The 23261-nt window shown below is 39.6% G+C and overlaps 1 protein-coding gene across 1 annotated transcript in view; it reads right to left on the bottom strand.

Annotated features, from left to right (window-relative positions):
• LOC130107019 (metabotropic glutamate receptor 4-like) overlaps positions 1 to 23261 on the bottom strand; it is a 362767-nt gene that overhangs the window by 35696 nt on the left and 303810 nt on the right. The window contains exon 6 of the mRNA XM_056273411.1: positions 20998 to 21198. Coding sequence (XP_056129386.1) covers positions 20998 to 21198 — 201 coding nt within the window. The remainder of the gene's footprint in view (positions 1 to 20997; positions 21199 to 23261) is intronic.

The following is a 23261-nucleotide window of genomic DNA, read 5'->3' as shown; positions in this document are numbered from 1 at the left end:
TTAGTCCCTGTTGTAGTTGCTTGATATACACTCACTGGCCACTTTATTAGGTATACCTTGCTAGTACCGGGTTGGACCCCCTTTTGCCTTCAGAACTGCCTTAATCCTTCGTGGCATAGATTCAACAAGGTACTGGAAACATTCCTCAGAGAGTTTGGTCCATATTGACATGATATCATCACGCAGTTGCTGCAGATTTGTCGGCTGCACATCCATGATGCGAATCTCCCGGTCCACCACATCCCAAAGGTGCTCTATTGGATTGAGATCTGGTGACTGTGGAGGCCATTTGAGTAAAGTGAACTCATTGTCATGTTCAAGAAACCAGTCTGAGATGATTCGAGCTTTATGACATGGCGCGTTATCCTGCTGGAAGTAGCCATCAGAAGATGGGAACACTGTGGTCATAAAGAGATGGACATGGTCAGCAACAATACTCAGGTAGGCTGTGGCATTGACACGATGCTCAGTTGGTACTAAGGGGCCCAAAGTGTGCCAAGAAAATATCCCCCACACCATTACACCACCACCACCAGCCTGAACCGTTGATACAAGGCAGGATGGATCCATGCTTTCATGTTGTTGACGCCAAATTCTGACCCTACCATCCGAATGTCGCAGCAGAAATCGAGACTCATCAGACCAGGCAACGTTTTTCCAATCTTCTATTGTCCAATTTTGGTGAGCCTGTGCGAATTGTAGCCTCAGTTTCCTGTTCTTAGCTGACAGGAGTAGGGATGCCCCCCGAAACCCGGTTCTAAATGGGAACCGGTTCTAAATTAGTAAAAACCGGAGCATTTTTAAGATCCGACGTTTTCGGTTCTGCTATCGGTAGTCGGTAGGTACTCGAGAAATCATGGAGTGAGATTTATATTGTGGCAATTGTGTTTTTCGAGGAATTTAAACGTCGCGAACATAATCTTGTTTGCCGTTTTCTCCATCTCTCTGTCTCGCTCTCTTACTGCGCGAGGGGCGGGGCTGTGCTGTGCTCCACACACTCGCTCACACACGCACAGACAGCTCTGCTCAAGGGCTCATCATGGAGGAGAGAACTAAACGTTCAAAAGTTTGGGTATATTTTTCAAGTCGATGACAACAACGCTCGTTGCCACAAGTGCAACAAATCATTTGCCAGTAAGGGTGGCAATACAAGCAATCTGTCGAAACATCTTTTGTCGAAACATGGTATTAATCTGCAGAAATGCGGAGTTTTCCACTGCTTTGCTCGTAGTGTTCCATCCACGTCCACTGCAGGTAAGCCGTATGAGCCATAGATATGGAGTTAGCTAGCCTAATAACGAATTATTACGAATAGGCCAATAAATAAAATATAATTGTTTAGCTAATTGTTTAGCTACAAATATATAAGCCATAGATACAGAGTTAGCTAGGCTAATAACGAATTATTACGAATAGGCCAATAAATAAAATATAATTGCTTAGCTAAATGTTTAGCTACAAATATATAAGCCATAGATACGGAGTTAGCTAGGCTAATAGCCGGGGACACTATAAGTCAGGAGAGACCACGACTCCTGCCGGAGAAGGCAGATATGTTGATTTTTCTGCAGAAGAACTGTTAGGATAATGTTCTAGGTTCTTGTTTGTTTGAACTTCTGTTAGCCTTTTGCTGTAAAAATTTATTTTTAATATATTTTTTCTTTATCTTTATCTACTTTTATTTTCTTATCTTATTTGTTGTTGTTGAATGTTGATTATAAAGTCTATAATTCAGACGCATTTAAAACATTGCTGCTGCTGTTGCTGCTGAATAAATAATATTTGTTTATATTTATATAAAGTTATATAATAGAATAATAAAGCAAAGTCGATTCTGTTCTTGTCTTTTTTTCTTGCATAATAATCAAAAAGAACCGATAAGAGTATCGATAAAGCACCGAACCGATAAGCAGTACCGATAAGAGTAGTAGTATCGAAAAAATCCTAACGATACCCATCCCTAGACAGGAGTGGCACCCGATGTGGTCTTCTGCTGCTGTAGCCCATCTGCCTCAAGGTTCGACGTGTTGTGCATTCAGAGATGCTCTTCTGCATACCTCGGTTGTAATGAGTGGTTATTTGAGTTACTGTTGCCTTTCTATCAGCTCGAAGCAGTCTGGCCATTCTCCTCTGACCTCTGGCATCAACAAGGCACAGAACTGCCGCTCACTGGATATTTTCTCTTTTTCGGGCCATTCTCTGTAAACCCTAGAGATGGTTGTGCGTGAAAATCCCAGTAGATCAGCAGTTTCTGAAATACTCAGACCAGCTCGTCTGGCACCAACAACCATGCCACGTTCAAAGTCACTTAAATCACCTTTCTTCCCCATTCTGATGCTCGGTTTGAACTGCAGCAGATCGTCTTGACCATGTCTACATGCCTAAATGCATTGAGTTGCTGCCATGTGATTGGCTGATTAGAAATTTGCGTTAACGAGCAGTTGGACAGGTGTGCCTAATAAAGTGGCCGGTGAGTGTATATTGTTGGTATTGTATGTTTTATATTTGTTGTGTAGTCCTTCCTTACTCAAAAGAAAAAAAAAATTGTAACTCTTTTTCTTCGAAAAAGCGGAGGCCTCTACTAACAGCACTGTCCATTTACAAGTTCCAATTGAAGGCCAAGGGGAAGATTTTTGTGGGCTCAAAGATGAACTGTGGGTAACAATTCTCCAGATATCATCAAAAATAGTTTGTTTATGTCTAACAATAGATGTTATCTTTTCCATTGACATGATTGAAGCCATTTCTTTAATCCACATTCCGATTCTTGGCCCATTAACATTTTTTTCCAATTAGGAGCAATTATAAGTTTAGCTTGTAATATATGCTGGTTGATGGATTTAAACTGTTTGCTTTGTAAGTGATAGTTGATAGGATATATTCCCAGAATAAAAAGCTTAGGATCCAATAGTAATTCATTTGATAAACTTTGATCAATCATATTAATAATATCTAGCCAAAAGGATTTCACTTTCATGCATTCCCATATAAAGTGGTGTAGTGTCCCTCTTGCCTCATTACGCTTGATACAGGTATCAGGAATTTTATCATTAAACTTGTGCAATTTAACAGGAGTTATGTATGTATGCATCAGCCAGTTATACTGTATGTTTCAAGCTACTGTTAAGTGTCTGCCTCTGAGCCTTCCTACATGTATTAAGCCAGTCTTCTAAAGATATTTCATCATCTATGTCTTCCTTCCATGATCTCAGTTTTGATTTTGAGGATTCATCAGACCAAGATTCAAACAAACCATACAAAGATGAAATTAAACCAATATCATAGCAATGCCCTATAACTGCTGCCTATAATGAGGAAATAACAGGCATATCTAATGAATGGTTTTGAGATGAGAACATAAAGCTCCTAATCTGAAGATATTTGAAAAAGTGATTCTTTGGAATATCACATTTAGTTGATATTTCTGCAAAGGACATAAGTACTTTATCTTCGCTGTACGTATCTTGCACTTTCCTTAACCCTTTTTCAGCCCATTACCGAAATCCTGAGTCACATTTCCATTGTATAAAGTTAACATTACCCCAAATGGGACTGAAGCATGACCAGGGAGTTTATATTCAAATATTTGCAAGTGTCAAACCAAACATTAATCATATTCAATACAATAAGTTTGTCTGTATTTTTTTCTCACATATTTGCGATCTGCTGAATATAAATACAAGTGCAATGGTAAGCTTAGCATAACAGAAGAAGATTCCAAATCCATGCAAGCAGGAGGGTTTTCAGATTAAAAATGAAACATGTTTGACTGCAGTTGAGTTGACTCAGTAATACCGTTGGATGTTGGGGCATTTAAGGCCTCCTTGGTTGTATTGTAGATATAATAAAGGTATGTGTAGTCTGGGGTGTTTATTTTGCCAAATAAAGTTGGTAAACAATTTCTTAATTTTAGTAAACAAAGATGAGGGAGGTCGCAGAGGATATTCTGGAACAAATAGAGAAATTTAGGGGGTATGTTCAGTTTGAGAATATTTATCTTGCCAATCATTGAGATAGGTAAAGATGTCCAACGTTCTACTAGTGACGTAGTAGCTTCAAAAATTGGGCCATAATTTATCTGAGCGATCTTATTCATCTTAGGGACAACTTTTATACCCATATATGTGAATTATCCGTTGGGTTGAAAATAGAAGCATAAGTAATATTATAGATGATTTTGAAGGATTAACTTTGTATCCAGATATTTTTCCAAATGTTTTAATGAGATCTATTACTGCGGGGATAGAACTGTCTAGATTTTTTAGGAGCAAGATTACATCATTGGCAAATAGTGCTACTCTATGTTCTAAATGACCTTCTTAAATTCCATAAATGTCTATGCATTCTCACCACTATAGCAAATGGTTCTATTGCAAGAATAAATAGCAATGGTGATAAAGGACTTCCTTGCAGGCAACGTCTAGAGATGTTAAAAGGTTTAGAGACCCCATTATTGGTCAAAACTTCTGCAGTGAGCACAGTACAAAGCAAGCTAACCCATTTACAAAATGTATCCCTAAAGCCAAAGTGTGTAAGCATCTCAAACAGATAAGGCCATTCAGCACAGTCAGAGGCCTTCTCTGCATCAAGTGAGAGTAAGGCTGTGTCTGTCGCTCCTCTCTGGCCGTGTAAAATATTGAGCACTTTGTCTGACGTTGTGAAAGCCCTGTCTACCTTAAATAAATCAATTTTGGTCCTCTTCCGCCACCCAAGGAAGCAGGCCCTCCAATCTTCTTCCACAAACTTTGCAAAGTATTTTTGTATCTGAATTTAAGAGGTTAATTGGGTGCATATCACATTTTGTGTTTGCTTTTCCTGGTTTTGGAAGTAATGTGATTAGGGTACCCCTCATAGAAGTGGGGAGAAGACCATTCCTGAAGGACTCCTGAAACAGCTCCAAAAGGGGTGAAAGTAATGTAGACTGATTTTTTTATAAATATCTATAGGGATGCAATCTGAACGTGCCACTTTTCCAGCCTGCGTGCAGCCAATCGCTTCTGCAATTTCCAGTTTTGTTAATTTTCTATCTAATGCTCTACTTTCCTCTTCAGAAATTCTAGCAATATTAAGGTTGTTTAGGAATAATGTCTGCATGTCCAGGCTGGAAGAGCACTCAGAGCTATACAATTTCCCATAGAAGACCCTGAAGGCCTCCTTAATCTCTGTTGGGTCCACTATAGTTGTACTGTGTGAAGTTTCAATGATGTTAATATACCTTTCTGTTTGTTGTTGTTCAACGTGCCATGCTAAAAGTTTCCCAGGCTTTTCTCCCTGGTCATAGCAGGACTGTTTGTGTCTCATTAAATTGACAGCTGCTTTGTTAGCTGACAGTTCATTATACTGTGATCTAAGTAGGAGTATTTTTGCATGTGCATCTATAGAGCTAGGCCTGTTTTGGTAGATATCTGTTTCTAGTTCTTTTATTTTCTCATCTAATGTCTTTCAAGTTGGACACTCTTTTTGAGCCGGTAAAACAAGTTATCTGACCTCTAATACATGTCTTGAATGCCTCCCATCTTGTGCTAGCAGATGTTTAGCAGGTGTTACATTCAAAATACAAGTCAATTTATTTATCCACAAAAATGTGAGGTCCATAAACCACCCTGGTTGAAAGTGCAATTTCAGGGGACGACTCACAAGTTTAGTATCTTTATAACTCAAAGATATAGCTGCATGGTCATGTAGAACCATACTGCTATAATGACATTCATCAATTTTGGAAAGAAGTATTGATATTGATATTGATTTTATTTCGAACATGTTAAAATAACAAAATAAAAGATATAGGCAGGAATACAAGAACAAATGGAAATAACAGTGAACATATTTTGCAAACTCTCTGTAACAACACAAGTAATAACTGGGCCATGTTCGAAAAGGGCATAGGATGAAGTCAATAACTTTTCTTGTCCTACCCCTTTCTTATACATTATCAATCAAATCAAACCAAAACAGAACTTTCAAGATAAAACAAAAGTGAAAAAAGGAAATACAGATAAATAGAGATCAAAATAAAAAAAAAAACAGCACAAGTCAAACAAGGCACCTTACATGTAATTTCTTTTTTTACAGTTGTTCCATAGATTAACTACTTTGATGGATATACAATTAAGTTTTGGATTTGTCCTCACTAATTGTTTTTTGAATACACATATTCCTCTGAGATCATGTTTACTTTCCCTCATTTGGAACAACTTTTGGACACTGTTTGGTAACTGCTGATTTTTTACTCTGTACATGATTTGAATCGTTTTTAAGTCAACCAAATCCTTAAATTTTAGTGATTTCAGTTTGATAAAGAGTGGGTTTGTAGGCTTTCTGTAAGTCGTTTTGTTAACAATTCTTATGGCTCTTTTTTGAAGGATGAAGATTGGACCTGTGTTTGTTTTGTATGTGTTCCCCCACACTTCCACACAGTAGGTGATATATGGAAGTATGAAGGAACAGTACAAGGTGTATAGTACTGGCTGATGCAGGAGATCTTTGACTTTATATAATACTAGAAGAACCCCGCTACAATGTAGCGGTGTGGTTATCCACCCATCTAAATCTCCCTCCTCTTCATCCTGCCAGCTAACCGCCTTCCCCCTGCCCCTAAATCCCCCCCCCACTCCAACTCCCTCCCCTCAAACGCTCAGAATCTGAAATGCCGAGAAAAGTGGTTTTTAGCCATTTTTAGAAAATGCATATTTTGCATAATTATGCATAATTATTATAATTATTTTAATTTTCTGCTATTTTTCTGGTCCTCTCTGGAACAATACCTACCACCTCCAAAAAAAATTAGGATTATAAGTGCATTTTTGCAAAAATGCATTAAGTCCCAGAAATTGTTTTATATAGGTGAAAAAATCAAAGATGCTCAGAATCATCTAAAACGCCGAGAAAAGTGGTTTTTAGCCATTTTTAGAAAAATGCATATTTTGCATATGTATGCATAATTTTAATTTTCTGGGATTTTTCTCATACTCTCTGGAACAATACCTACCACCTCCAAAAAGAATTAGGATCATAAATGCTTTAGTTTTCGGTCCCGCTATCTACACTAACTAACTAACACACACACACACACACACACACACACACACACACACACACACACACACACACACACACACTAACACCACACACACACACATTACGAAAATATAGAAGAACCCTGCTACAATGTAGCGGTTTGGTTATCCACCCGTCTAAATCTCCCTCCTCTTCATCCTGCCAGCTAACCGCCTCCCCACCCCACTCCAACTCCCTCCCCCCAAATGCTCAGAACCATTTAGAAAATGCATATTTTGCATAATTATGCATAATTATTATAATTATTTTAATTGTCTGCTATTTTTCTGGTCCTCTCTGGAACAATTCGAATCCCGCACCGGGCAAGAAAATAACCGGTTATATTGGTGGCAGCGGTGGGATCCGTAAGTGTGCAGATCCTCAGAAGTCTCTTCGGAGCGCGGGAATAACAAAGCGCGAGGGCGCGCTTCCGGGAGAGGGTGACGACTGTAAACTACTAATAAGACACGTTAGCCCCTAGCTAACGGGTCTGACCCTTTAGCCGAGCGGTTAGTGATGTCGCCTTGTGGTGCAGTACACCCCGTATCGAATTCCGCACAGAGTTAGAAAATAACTGGTTACACTAGTTTAGCCCGAAATGTGCTAGTTTAGACGATATTATCACAGAAAGGTATAAGCAGAAAGTACGATATGTTGGACATGATCCTTACGTTATGAAGAGTGGTTTTTTTTGACGAAGTGGTCACTGCATACACACGCGCGTTATCCGACTCCGCTCCTCCCGACCGCAGACGACGGTTCGCAAGCCACTTTTTCCCGGCGTTTTCGGTCAGTTTCGTGCATTTTTCGCCCCTCATGAACAACAACTTTTGGTACTCAATAAAAACTCCATGTGGATTCTCAGTTAATGACGCCAAACATAGGCATTTCGAAAGTTTGTGATAGTGATTCCTATGTAGAAAATCACTTTCTGCCCTCCATCTGTAGTCCGTGACGTCATATGCAAACCTTAATAGAGAAAAGAGATTAGAAATGGTTGCCAGTGCCGCGGAAGGAGAAACACCAGAAGAGTTAGTGCCAAAGAAGGGTGGCACTTCGATTTTTTGGGTCTCGGGAGTATTTTGGATTTTTCAAAAACAATGTGCAGCAAACGACGGAGCTCTGCAAAACCTGCCGTCGAACAGTGGCTACCACCCGAGGTAACGCAACAAACTTGTACCAGCACTTGAAAGGCCATCATAAACACATATGATGAGTGTTCGAAAAAGAAGACTGAGAAAAGCGATGCTGCTGCCACCACAACAGATAAAAGTAGGCAAACTACAATTTCGGAGTCTTTTGTAGCTGCTACCCCGTATGACAAGAGTTCACGGAGACACCGCAAGATAACAAGCGCCATCACTCATTACCTCGTCAAAGACATGGTGGCAATAAATACGGTGTCCAAAGAGGGCTTTCGAAATCTCATAAAAACAATGGATAAAATAATGTTAAATGAAAGGAATGTTTACAAAACGTCATATTTTCTGAAATTACTTTATACATTTTCTTATATTCTGGAATTGTTTACTTTCATTATTGTTTTTTATTTATTTAAATTAACAGTCAAAACTTTGTGATAATTGTTCTATGTGTCTTCATATGTGTATGTTCTATACCATTTTTTGTTTTAATACATACATTTTGAATCCATTCATACATTTTCACTCTCTTCCTTGGAATATTATAAAGAGCAATTAATATTTAAATGTTCTCAAGTGGTGAGGCTCCATCACATTTTAAATGTATTATACAGTGAATAATGAACTGAAGTTTGATTTTCAAAAATTATATTGCAAATCAAATCGCAAATGCAATATCTGTCAGAAAAATCGCAATTAGATATTTTTCCCAAATCCTTCAGCCCTAGCACTGAGACTAAAAAGTAGTAAGTTTTATAAGTGTTGGAATAACAGGAATATTCTACTGCATTTGGTTTACCATGTCTCCAAATATCCCACCAAATTCAATTATTTAATAAAATGGTGCCTCGATCTGGCGTGAGTATTAACTAAGCTGGATGATTTGTTTCTCAATGGGTCTAACATGCAATTAAAGTCAGCAGCTATTATGTATTGCCCAGGGAGATTTGAAACAGTCAGAAACAGATCATCATATAATTGAGGATCATCTTCATTTGGGCGATACAAATTTATCAGATTTATATTTTCAAATAATAAAGTACCCTGGACCATGATAGAGTGCATCCGGAAAGTATTCACACCCCTTCACTTTCCCCACATTTTGTTATGTTACAGCCTTATTCCAAAATTGATTAAATTCATTTTTTTCTCATCAATCTACATACAATACCCCATAATGAAAAAGCGAAAAAGGTTTTGTAGAAATGTTTGCAAATTTAATAAAAATAAAAAACTGAAATATTGCATGTACATAAGTATTCACACCCTTTACTCAGTACTCGGTTGAGGCACCCTTGGCAGCAATTACAGCCTCAAGTCTTCTTGGGTATGAAGCTACAAGCTTGGCACACCTATATTTGGGGTATTTCTCCCATTCTTCTCTGCAGATCCTCTTGAGCTCTGTAAGGTTAGATGGGGAACGTCGCTGCACAGCTATTTTCAGGTCTTTCCAGAGATGTTCAATGGGGTTCAAGTCTGGGCTCTGGCTGGGCCACTCAAGGACATTCACAGACTTGTCCCAAAGCCACTCCTTCATTGTCTTGGCTGTGTGCTTAGGGTTGTTGTCGTGTTGAAAGGTAAACCTTTGCCCCAGTCTGAGGTCCTGAGTGCTCTGGAGCAGGTTTTCATCAAGGATCTCTCTGTACTTTGCTCCATTCATTTTTCCCTCAATCCTGACTAGTCTCCCTGTTCCTGCTGCTGAAAAACATCCCCACAGCATGATGCTGCCACCACCATGCTTCACTGTAGGGATGGTATTAGCAAGGTGATGAGAGGTGCCTGGTTTCCTCCAGATGTAACATTTGGCATTCAGGCCAAAGAGTTCAATCTTGGTTTCATCAGACCAGAGAATCTTGTTTCTAATGGTCTGAGAGTCCTTTTGGTGCTTTCTGGCAAACTCCAAGCGGGCTGACATGTGCCTTTTACTGAGCAGAGGCTTCTGTCTGGCCACTCTACCATAAAGGCCTGATTGGTGGAATGCTGCAGAGATGGTTGTCCTTCTGGAAGGTTCTCCCATCTCCACAGAGGAATGCTGGAGCTCTGTCAGAGTGACCATTGGGTTCTTGGTCACCTTCCTGACCAAGGCCCTTCTCCCCCAATTGCTCAGTTTGGCTGGGCGGCCAGCTCTAGGAAGAGTCCTGGTGGATCCAAACTTCTTCCATTTACGAATGATGGAGACCACTGTGCTCTTCGGGACCTCCAAAGCTGTAGAAATTTTTCTGTACCCTTCCCCAGATCTGTGCCTCGATACAATCCTGTCTCGGAGGTCCACAGACAATTCCTTTGACTCCATGGCTTGGTTTCTGCTCTGGCATGCACTGTCAACAGTGGGACCTTATATAGACAGGTGTGTGCCTTTCCAAATCATGTCCAATCAATTGAATTTACTACGAGTGGACTCCAATCAAGATGTAGAAACATCCCAAGGATGATCAGTGGAAACAGGATGAACCTGAGCTCAATTTTGAGTGTCATAGCAAAGGGTGTGAATACTTATGTACATGCTATGTACATGCAATATTTCAGTTTTTTATTTTTAATAAATTTGCAAAAATTTCTACAAAACGTTTTTAACTTTGTCATTATGGGGTATTGTGTGTACATTGATGAGTAAAAAAAGGAATTTAATCCATTTTGGAATAAGGCTGTAACACAACAAAATGTGGGGAAAGTGAAAGGGTGTGAATTCTTTCCGGATGCACTGTATATCTACCAGAAGGTAACTATATTTTGGATCTGTAGTGGAACAGATTTATGAATTAGTATCATAACCCCCGTAGCATGGGTGGTATAGAGCGCAGACAACACCTGGCACCCTCAGCAGGTGGGTTTCTTGTAAGAAAACTTTTTTTGATTGCAACAATTTTATCCTGCTCATCATTTGTTTCACCTTTGTGATTTTTCTCAAACCCCTACAGTTCCATGAGGTACATTTTACCTTCCAACTATTAGACATTATATAATATAGCATCAAGAATCACCCACAAACAAAAAGTTGAAAAGACCAAAATAAATAAATAAATAAAAATACAAATAAAAAAGTAAAACCCACCCTGAATCCCCAGTGGAGTCCATGTCCTCTGAACACCCCCCTCCTTTCCCATTCCTTAACTACTGCTTATGGGCAAAATGGGCTTATGCACTACCAGGAACCGTATCTCTCACTTTTAGTTATTCTCTAACTGTTTTAACCGAATGCTAACTAACCTCTCAAAGTTTGTAAACATGAACTATGTAATATCTGCAACCTGTACACAACAGTCAAAGCGGCACACAACAAATATTCACATGCCTGGAACCCATGCTGATGGATGTAGAAACATTCAAAAGAGTTGAATAATACAGCTGTTGGCCACGTGAAGTCCATGATTGGTTGAATGTCTCTTGTAAGCAAATGACATTTCAGCTGTCTATTTTTTTGGGCGCATAAATGTCATTGTTTTCCCTATTACCAACCTGATGAACATTTATTTTAGCCATGAGAATGGAAAGAGAAACGATACGCAGTCCTATCCAATGGAAAAGAACAAAAAGGATCATCCTATTACCTTGTGTGTAAGTGATATGAATAGAATAATCAGTATTTCCACTACACTTTCCTGACGGAGCATTTCATCATCAGGTCCGCCTCAATCATTCAGAGACTGGACAAACTTGTCCACTTCAGCCGGAGTTCGGAAAGTGAGAGATGTCTCAGCGTGTGTCACCAGGAGCCATGCCGGAAAGATGATTCTGTGCTTATGGATCGCCTTGTCTCAAAACTTCTTTCACACCTCATCATAGCCGCGCTGCATCCTGTGTACACTAGCAGAGAGGTCCAAGACTTGTTCATTGTTTAATATGACTTTTCCTTTGGTTCTGGCTACTTTCCATGCTCACTCACTCTCTTTAAAGTTCAAGGAATTCATAATAATTGTTCTCGGATGTGTCTTGTGTAAGTTGTTGTTTGGCAGGGTGCCAATTCTATGAGCGCGGTCAATTACCAAGACCTCCCGCAGTTCCAGTCCCAGAGCTTTCGGTAACAATTTTCCCAGGAATGTAATTGTATCCTGGCCCTCTGACTTCTCCAGTAGGCCCACCAGTCTTATGTTATTCCATCGGAATCTGCATTCCAAGTCTCCCACTTTGTTGGTAAGAGATTTAACAGTGCTTTCCAATGTGCTGACTTTGGATATTAGCCCATTAACGTTGTCTTCAGTGCCAGAAATCCATTGTTCCACATGCCCAATGCGCCCTGTGCATTCCTGTACCTGCTTTCTTATATCAATAGTTTTTGCTTGAATCACATCAATTTTCTTAGAGTCCTCTTTTAAGGACATTATGGCTTTCATGATATCTTGATTGCTATTTTCGCCTGAGTCCAATATTTTGCCATCTCCTTCGTCGAGGTCGTCATCCCTGGTGGCCATGGTGTTGTTTATTTCTTCACCCTCAAAATGTGTGTCCTCGCATTGTCATTTCCTGTTGTCCTTTTTGCATCTTTTTCATGGCATTTTTAACACCCAGTACTCTTATATACATGTTGCTTGTCTTTGAATTAAATTCTGGTTATCATTGAAGGATCAATTACATGCCAGCAGCAGAGCCAAAAAGTTGCAACCTCTTAGCACCACACCATAACCGGAAGTCCTGTAGATGAACATTTAATATCCAGGAATTCACACTGTAGACACTACCACTGACTATCCCTATAACAAATAGGCCACAATTTCGAACATTGACCATACATGGTCTAGCCATATACTAGGTTTTGACCTTTGTCTTGTTCCTTTTCATGCACCTCACTTCCCTCAGTCATCAATTGTGTTCTGAAATATCAGATTTGGTTTTCCTTATGAGTGAACCAACACAATTCTGAATTAACACAACATAAATACATCATTCTTTTCCATGTATATTTTCCTTTTTATACTTTATGAGTTCTAACTCAATGCAGAACAAGGAGAATAAATAGATGCAGTTGGTGGAAATTTATGGTAATAATCTCACACAATCAGTATTTTTCAACATCGTGTATTGTCTTTATGCATGCTCAATAATCCAGGTAAATAAATCACAGAAAGTCAAATCAGTTCATCTGGACACAACATTTATTGAGATAAACGTTTCATCACTCATCTAAGTGAATTCATTAGTCTCAACTGACTGCAGGTATCCACACACTTATACCCCCTCATGTACTTCACATACAGGGGGAAGTGCTACAGGAAGAAGCATGGATGTGCTATGGGTTCCCAAGTTTCATCTATAGTGGCTAACTTGCATATGGAGGAAGTGGAAAAGAGAGCTCTGATGTCCTATTCAAGGACACCAACCAGCCATTGGTTCAGATTTGTGGATGACACCTGGGTTAAATTTAAATCTCAGGACGTACCACATTTCACCGACCACATTAACTTGGTGGACAACCACATCAAGTTCACCAGGGAGGATGAGAAAAATTACAGATTAGCCTTCTTAGACTGTGAAATTGCAATTGGTGATGGGGGACATTTGATTGTTGATGTTTACCGTAATTCAGAATCAGAATCAGAATACTTAATTCATCCCCGAGGGGAAATTGGGTTCTGTTACAGACACCCACACTCTAATACCTATAAACTAACAAGATAAGAAAATAGAAACAGAAACAAATAGAAATAAAAGATAAATAAGAAATAGAAATAGGAACAAAACATATCAACAAGCATGGTGCACATAACACCCTATCTATATGGCACTACCGTAGCACACAACAAGCAGCACAAATAAAACTCAACAGGGCCAGTCCAATGACCATTAACTCAGTGTCTGACAGTCTGAGTCTGTGGGAGGAGTTGTAAAGTTTGATGGCCACAGGCAGTGATGACCTCCTGAGGTGCTCTGTGGTGCTTTTTGGCAGAATGAGTCTATTACTAAAAGTACTCCTGTGCCCAACCAGCATGTCATGGAGTGGGTGGAAGACATTGTCCATGATAGCATGCAATTTCAACAGCGTCCTCCTCTCAGAAACCACCGCCAGAGAACCCAGATCCACCTCCACAGTGTCACCGGCCTTGCGGATCAGTTTATTGAGCCCGTTTGCATCAGCTACCCTCAACCTGCTGCCCCAACACACAACAGCAAACAGGAGAGCACTGGCCACCACAGACTCATACCACATCCTGAGCATTGTCTGGCAGACGTTGAAGGACCTCAGCCTCCTCAAAAAGTAGAGACGGTTCTGCCCTTTCTTGTAGAGGGCATCAGTGTTCTTAGCCCAGCCCAGTTTATTGTCTATATACACCCCCCGGATACTTATAGTATTCCAGTGTCCACACTGACCCCCTGGATGGAGACAGGGGTCACTGGTGTCATGTCCCTCCTCAGATCAACAACCAGTTCCTTTGTCTTAGTCACATTGAGCTGCAGATTGTTCTGCTCACATCACATGACAAAGTTTCCCACCACAGCCCTGTACTCAGCCTCCTCACCCTTACTGATGCATCCGACTATAGCAGAGTCATCAGAGAACTTCTGAAGATGGCAGGACTCTGTGTGGTAGTTGAAGTCCATGGTGTAGAGGGTGAAAAGGAAGTGAGACAGGACTGTCCCCTGCAGAGCCCCAGTGTTGCTGACCACCCTGTCTGACACAGTGTTGCAAGCGCACATACTGTGGTCTACCAGTAAGGTAGTCAACAATCCAGGACACAAGGGGGGTATCTACCTGCATTGCTGTCAGCTTCTCACCCAGTAGAACTGGCCGGATGGTGTTGAAGGCACTGGAAAAGTCAAAGAACATGACCCTCACAGTGCTTGCTGGCTTATCCAGGTGGGTGTAGGCACAGCTAAGCAGTAAAATGACTCCCAGTCGGGGTTGGTAGGTGAACTGGAGGGGGTCTAAGTGTGGCTTGACCATGGGCCAAAGCTGCTCCAGGATGAGTCTTTCCGGCATCTTCATGGTTTGTAGTCCTTGGAGTCCCTGGGATAAGATGTTTTAGGCACAGGATTGAGGCAGGTGGGAACCCTTTGAAGTCTAAGGCTCATGTTGAAGACATGGTGAAGCACTCAACATAACTGAGGGGCACAGGCTTTGAACACCCTGGGGCTAACACCATCTGGGGCTGCTGCCTTGCTTGCATTAAGTCTCACCAGCTGTCTTCTGACATGGTCAACTGTGAAGCACACTGTAGGTGTTACAGATGGGGGGGGGGTCATCAGGACGGAGAAGGCCCTTAGTCCAGGAACCCAAGGAGGGGGGGGGGGTAGGGGCCCCACTGGAGGCTTTGGGATGTAAGGGGGGGAGGGAGGGGCAGTGAAGTTGACAGTTGGTGAGGGCAGGCAACAGATGAGACCAGGGGGGGGCAGGGAGGGGTCATTGTGTCAAATCTGTTAAAAAAACACATCAAGTTCATTGGCCCGCTCCAAGCTGCCCTCCACTGCTCTGCTGCCAGTCGGCCTGAAACCAGTGATGGTCTTCATACCACTCCAGACTTCTCTCATGTTGTTTTGTTGGAGTTTTTGCTTCAACTTCCTCCTGTAGTTATCTTTAGCCTCCCTGATTCTCACTTTAATATAAGGTCCCGTTGGATTTTTCTCAACTCCTCCTTACTGCCAGCTCTAAAAGCTCTCTTCTTTTCTTCTTTTCGATCAACACATACTGATCTGTACTTAAGGTTTGACTCTCATCATCCACTGGAGCACAAATTAGAAGTCATCAGGATGCTGTTCCACTGAGCTGACAATGCCCCCACTGACACAGCGGTGAGAAATCCCACATTAAATAGGCCCTGGTGTGGTTATCCTAACTGGATGTTTGTCAAAGCCAGGAAGATGCCCAAACAGTGCACCAGCTAAGCATAAACCACTGGTGATTCTGTATGTAGTGGGAGTGTCGGAAAAGTTGAGATGCATATTTTCCAAACACCACATCTCATTTGCTTTCAAACACCAAAACACGTTGCGACCAAAATTGGTCCACCTCAAGGATCGGGTCCTCCAGCACAAACAGAACAATATAGTGTATGCTGTTGAGTGCCAGGAGGATTGCCGTGACTTTTATATCAGGGGAAACCAAACAGACACTGGCCAAGAGGATGGCACAACATAGGAGAGCTAACGTGTCAGGCCAGGACTCTGCAGTCTACACCCATCTATAGACCAGTGGCCACTCTTTCAAGGATGAGTGAGGATGTGCATTGCCTTGATAGGGAGGAATGCTGGTTGAATGGGGAGTAGAATAGGCCATCTATGTGACGAGGGAATGACCATCCCTGAACCGAGGGGGGAGCCTAGGAGTACATATGTCGCCATCTTGCAATGCTGTGATTGCAAACTCCCAAATCCTCTGTGAATCGTACACATGGCCATTGAAACTCTAGTTATTGGTCACAACAATTTGCATATGAAACCGATTGTTGTTTTCGCTCATTACGCCACTGTATTGTTTATAAGGGTGGGGATACCTGTAATCATTGAGACTGAAGAGGTCACTTAGATGAGTGATGAAACATTTCTCTCAATAAATGTTGTGTCCAGATGAACTGATTCAACTTTCTGTGAACATCATATATTGTTCAAAAAGCTTTCATATCATGTTAGTCATAGATCATTTCCTATTGTATGGGAGTATTTAATAGAGGGTATCTCTAAAATTACTTGCTGATGAGATCAAATGTCAAAAGTCAGTAGGGATGGAAAATGATCATGTTGCTCCATGGTGGCATGAAAATCTGCACTGTGGACTTTGTGCGAAGCTCAGTGATGTCTTAAGTGCAAGTAAAATATATGGAATAAAACAAAATAGCTTTAAGGTTGAAACAGAGTAAGAATAAAAACATCCTTAAAATTTTTTTCTGACATTTTGGCAAGTATGTCATTTGAAGTCATCATTTTTATCGTCGACATCATTTTGACGGAAAAAAACAAGGAAGCGAAAAATTAGCACTGATAAATTTGATTGTAAATTAGCTCTGAATAGGATATATACATTAAACAACACTGTAAGTCAGTATGCAGTAAATGGGAAAAAAATACTGCTGTCCAAACAAAATATTAGAAATTATTTTCAGTCAAAGTTCAGACAATTAAAAAAAAAATAGTGTTAACTAAATGTTGTTACATGTCATATCAGACAGCTTGTTTTGGAAGGTCTGAGATAGCAAAGTGCATACTGCCTGTCATGGAACAGCATGTGAAATGGATTGTAAGCAAAAATAACCTTGTCATCAGGTGTTCATATTTTCCCATTTTCACATCAATCATGGGAGAAATTTTTTTTTGCTGAGCACATATGCTCCTTTTTTCACTCATGCTCCCGGTTGTTGGGTTGTTCCACCGAAGCAGCTGGGTAGTTAAATAACTAGTTCATATGCAACTTGGCATTGTTCTGAATGAAGATGAAGCATTGTTTGTTTACATTTCCCAATTAGATTTTACAGCTCACCCAGGGTTTTGAACAGAACTTTTCCCATTCACAAGATCAGTTCTGTTAGTGTTGGACAAACAGATGATCATATAAAAGACATTTTTAATGTGAATTGGTTGCATTATACCTTTGGTCCTGCTCCTACACCAAAATGATTGTGCTACAACAATCTCCAACTATATGCTATACATCACCGTTACACTTGATTCTGAGAAAATACAGAATTAGTAGAATATATAGTATATGGAAATGAATAATATTGCTACTAATTTACTGGTTTAATGTTGTACTGCACCTTCTGTATACAGTTAATCCACTATCAGCACTGACAAAATATTACAAAATAGAACCCTTCAGCATGGGTTTACGTGACAAATCTCCCATGATGTTATATAAGTTTCTTTTTTTAATATATATATATATATATATATATATATATATATATATACACTACCGTTCAAAAGTTTGGGATCACATTGAAATGTCCATATTTTTGAAGGAAAAGCACTGTACTGTTCAATGAAGATAACTTTAAACTAGTCTTAACTTTAAAGAAATACACTCTATACATTGCTAATGTGGTAAATGACTATTCTAGCTGCAAATGTCTGGTTTTTGGTGCAATATCTACATAGGTGTATAGAGGCCCATTTCAAGCAACTATCACTCCAGTGTTCTAATGGTACAATGTGTTTGCTCATTGGCTCAGAAGGCTAATTGATGATTAGAAAACCCTTGTGCAATCATGTTCACACATCTGAAAACAGTTTAGCTCGTTACAGAAGCTACAAAACTGACCTTCCTTTGAGCAGATTGAGTTTCTGGAGCATCACATTTGTGGGGTCAATTAAACGCTCAAAATGGCCAGAAAAAGAGAACTTTCATCTGAAACTCGACAGTCTATTCTTGTTCTTAGAAATGAAGGCTATTCCATGCGAGAAATTGCTAAGAAATTGAAGATTTCCTACACCGGTGTGTACTACTCCCTTCAGAGGACAGCACAAACAGGCTCTAACCAGAGTAGAAAAAGAAGTGGGAGGCCGCGTTGCACAACTGAGCAAGAAGATAAGTACATTAGAGTCTCTAGTTTGAGAAACAGATGCCTCACAGGTCCCCAACTGGCATCTTCATTAAATAGTACCTGCAAAACACCAGTGTCAACATCTACAGTGAAGAGGCGGCTGCGGGATTCTGGGCTTCAGGGCAGAGTGGCAAAGAAAAAGCCATATCTGAGACTGACCAATAAAAGAAAAAGATTAAGATGGGCAAAAGAACACAGACATTGGACAGAGGAAGACTGGAAAAAAGTGTTGTGGACGGATGAATCCAAGTTTGAGGTGTTTGGATCACAAAGAAGAACGTTTGTGAGACGCAGAACAAATGAAAAGATGCTGGAAGAATGCCTGACGCCATCTGTTAAGCATGGTGGAGGTAATGTGATGGTCTGGGGTTGCTTTGGTGCTGGTAAGGTGGGAGATTTGTACAGGGTAAAAGGGATTCTGAATAAGGAAGGCTATCACTCCATTTTGCAACGCCATGCCATACCCAGTGGACAGCGCTTGATTGGAGCCAATTTCATCCTACAACAGGACAATGACCCTAAACACACCTCCAAATTGTGCAAGAACTATTTAGAGCAGAAGCAGGCAGCTGGTATTCTATCGGTAATGGAGTGGCCAGCGCAGTCACCAGATCTGAACCCCATTGAGCTGTTGTGGGAGCAGCTTGACCGTATGGTACGCAAGAAGTGCCCATCCAACCAATCCAACTTGTGGGAGCTGCTTCTGGAAGCGTGGGGTGCAATTTCTCCAGATTACCTCAACAAATTAACAGCTAGAATGCCAAAGGTCTGCAATGCTGTAATTGCTGCAAATGGAGGATTCTTTGACGAAAGCAAAGTTTGATGTAAAAAAAATCTTATTTCAAATACAAATCATTATTTCTAACCTTGTCAATGTCTTGACTCTATTTTCCATTCATTTCACAACATATGGTGGTGAATAAGTGTGACTTTTCATGGAAAACACAAAATTGTTTGGGTGATCCCAAACTTTTGAACGGTAGTGTATATATATATATATATATATATATATATATACACACACACACACACACACACATATATATATATATATATATATATTCCACTAGAAAGTAAATATTAAATGTCTAATTTAAAGTACTATCTTTCAGCTTCAGCATATTAATATATCAAAATGCTTGAAAGTTCAAATACATGTGGTATGGCTAACACGATAAATATATATAGTAGTAATACAATCAATCAATTTCCATCAATAGTTTGATCATTAGCATATCCACCAGTGCTACAAACAGAGAATTGAACAGTGTATGTAATGGAAAAAAGAACAATTTAATTTTACACTACTGATGACGTGTAGTTAGTTGCAACAGTCATGTGCATTGGTGCTGCATTGCACCACTGTGGGTGAGACATTTTGTTCTCTCCTGTTCCTAGGAGTGGAGAATAATAGTTGATATATCAAAATTTACCAACACAGTATTATATGTAAAAAGTATTTGAATATGACACTATTAAAAGCTCTGTCTGCCTTAGCTGATACTCTGCCATAAATCAAGCACATGTCAGTTTTTGTTGACAACATTAAATTAAATAAGCTGATATGAATTAAACACTGAATTGATACTCTGCCAGTTCAACAAGTGGATATTAGAATGACAAATAAAGGGATTTATTTCATCTCATTAAATTAATTCTGCTGGAAAGGCAGAAGTTGAAATTAATCTTACTTGTATAAAAAACCTCAAGTCTTGATTAAAGAACTTTAATTGTCATAACATGCTCTCAACCCTGCGCAAATAGATAAACCTCTGACTTTGCTTCAGACAGCAAATTCCTGCATAATTTTGGACCCCAACTCTTGTTCTCAAGAAACAAATAATTTGTTTATGTAATGCACGGCTAGGTGTTGATATGTAATTGTGCATGAGATAAGAAAGAAATACAATGAAATGGCAAAGTGAATGAAATAATAAACAAGCTGCTTTTCAATGTCTGGGCTGGGTGTATAGTCAGAAATGTTTAGGTTATCTAGCCTTAGATAATCATGGTTGATTCTAGATGAATAAAATGAACAAGGTCATACGTTTTGTAGTCTCATCTGAAAAAGTAAAGCTTTGGTCATGAAAAAATCATTTGAAATATGGTTCCACAGGGAAAAAAATGAATAAAAAAAAAAAGAAAAACGAAAAAGTCTTCAAAAGGCTTGCACCGGGATCAGAGTTGTCTGACAGAACAGAGGTCATTACACTGTCCCTATTAAACACCTCTTTTTGACAGTTTTCAAATTGTGGCCTGCAGTATGTTTGGTTTAGAAAAAAAAAATCTTAGATAAACAAACATGCTTTCAATTCCACCTAAAGTTGACTGACCTGAGAAGTTGAGGCCACGTATATGCTTAAGCAGAAGAGTGCCATTGATGGGATCCATCTTCGAACAGAGGCCCACCTTTCCTGGGCACAGTTGGCGGTGCATATTGTGCAGGGCATGGGCCATTGCATAGACGGCGTCAATGACAAACTGCACCTTTCCTTCCTGTTCATAGGAGGAGTCTTTTCCTATCCGTTCCTGATCTGTAAGGTAAAGAGTCATTGTAATGTTAAACACATTACATAAACATATACTTTATCTACACATAGGTTACATTTACATACTAAGTTTGAGACATTTAATTTTTTCCACTAAAGATAAAGACAACACAATGAGTGAAGGTCAAATTTTTACTCAAGCTGTTACTGGCTATTGTGCAATACACCCACAGTCATTTTCTTTTCATTTATTTCAATATGGTGACATCAATAAAAGGTGAGCAACATCTGTGTTTGAGAATGATTTTGATCATTGTATAAGAGTATTTAAACATAAATTTTTAGCCTGTCTACACCCACTCGCATTTAGAAAAAGGATAAAAAAAATGGGTGTTGATATAGAGGAGAGTGATGATGATGGTGTGTATGTATGCGGGGGGGGGGCAGCTGAAGGTGGCATAACTGTAATAGAACACCTCACGTCAGCTTTTCACAAGTATAACCAGAGATTTTAGATGCCTAACACCAGCATGTCGCCTTTCTACTTGCGTCATATTTTATCGGTCTCATACGTGTGTTGGCAATGGAGTACAGTGTTGTATCTTTGATGCCCTGATGAAAACAAACCTTGGGGGAGGGTGTCTTGTTTTTTGTTGAATTCATCACCAGACAATAAGTTTTACTACCCTATGGAAAAACCAACATGTTTTCAGCTCCAAAAAAAAAATTAATAAGGTTTTACAATCTCTTTAACCTCGTCAAGCATCCAGGTTAACTCAGACACAAGTATCCAGGTTAACTCAGACACAAGTATCAGCACAAACATGTAGTCTTTAGAGAGTTTGAAAAGAATTCCATACATGCATTAGAAATACCCAATCTAAAACATACCTACATAGTAGTTAGATAGATAGATAGATAGATAGATAGATAGATAGATAGATAGATAGATAGATAGATAGATAGATAGATAGATAGATAGATAGATAGATAGATAGATAGACGGATAGATAAAATTGCTTTATTAGCCACACGACCAAGGCCAGAGGAATTTGATGGAACATGATCTCTTATTCCTGCAGCTACATATCACAATGAGGAAAAATGTATCCTCTTTAAGGTTGGCATGGTTCCTTTTTGAGCAACTAAGAGAATTATTTGCTTGTGCGTTTGTCTGTCTGTGGACCAAATGTTCTTCACAGCAATTTGGTGAGAAAGAATGATGATAACAAGAGATAGGAATGACTCCATCTAAATATCAAAGCCAAAAATAATGTTACAAGCAAAATTATCTTTAGGAAGAACTCCGTAAATCTTAGCTAATACTTAACTTTTTAAAAAAAAATAATGGACATGATCGCAATGCACTGCTACAGATGCCCCACAGTAACAAATACTTTTTGTCATCTTGCCAACTCTTTTCAAATAGTGTTCCACCCACTTTTTAAAGCAGCTCAATTTGGACAAGGCAATTCCATGCAAGCCACTTAGAAAGACCTTTCAAATGGAGTGTGGCACCAGTCCAACAGGCATAGAAAGTGCATTGCTCCTCAGTAAGTCTTAAAATTCCTACAGTGAAGGAGCCTTGCCTTTTGCAATTAGCAAGAGGGTAAATATCTGGACCACTCCAGAGGAGCAAATCAATTCCAATATCTGGAGTGCAAGGTTATTTTTTTCTGGCAAAGTCTAATCAGTTCAAAACAAAAACTCTATCTTGTCTCCCTAGGAATACACTGATATCTTTATGAGTGGTTTGGCAAACATTAGGTCTGTATCTACATTACTCTCTTTAGTCTTACCTATTTTTTACCCCTATTCAGAAACAGAAAAAAAATAAAATGCAAAAACAGTTCATTACCAATTTGATGTTATCCTGATCATCATGACACAATGTGTCCTGCTGTTTATGAATTCAGTGCGTTCTGCCAGGATTTTTAGCAGTGTAAACACTGTTAGGATAAAGCGAAGTGGGAGAGTGGAGACATCCATTCTGCAGACAGAGCTAATCCTCTAATAGGCTGAATGTAATGATAGGTGTTTAATAATCCTAGCTCAGGTTGTTTGGTAAATTTTTGTAGCTGTTAATTGCTGTCAGGAGTTAGAGAATA

The sequence above is a fragment of the Lampris incognitus genome, chromosome 2 (assembly GCF_029633865.1).
Source record: "Lampris incognitus isolate fLamInc1 chromosome 2, fLamInc1.hap2, whole genome shotgun sequence".
Lineage (NCBI taxonomy): Eukaryota > Metazoa > Chordata > Actinopteri > Lampriformes > Lampridae > Lampris > Lampris incognitus.
Note: the sequence above shows the minus strand (reverse complement) of the source record. Positions and strands in the feature narration are given on the sequence as shown.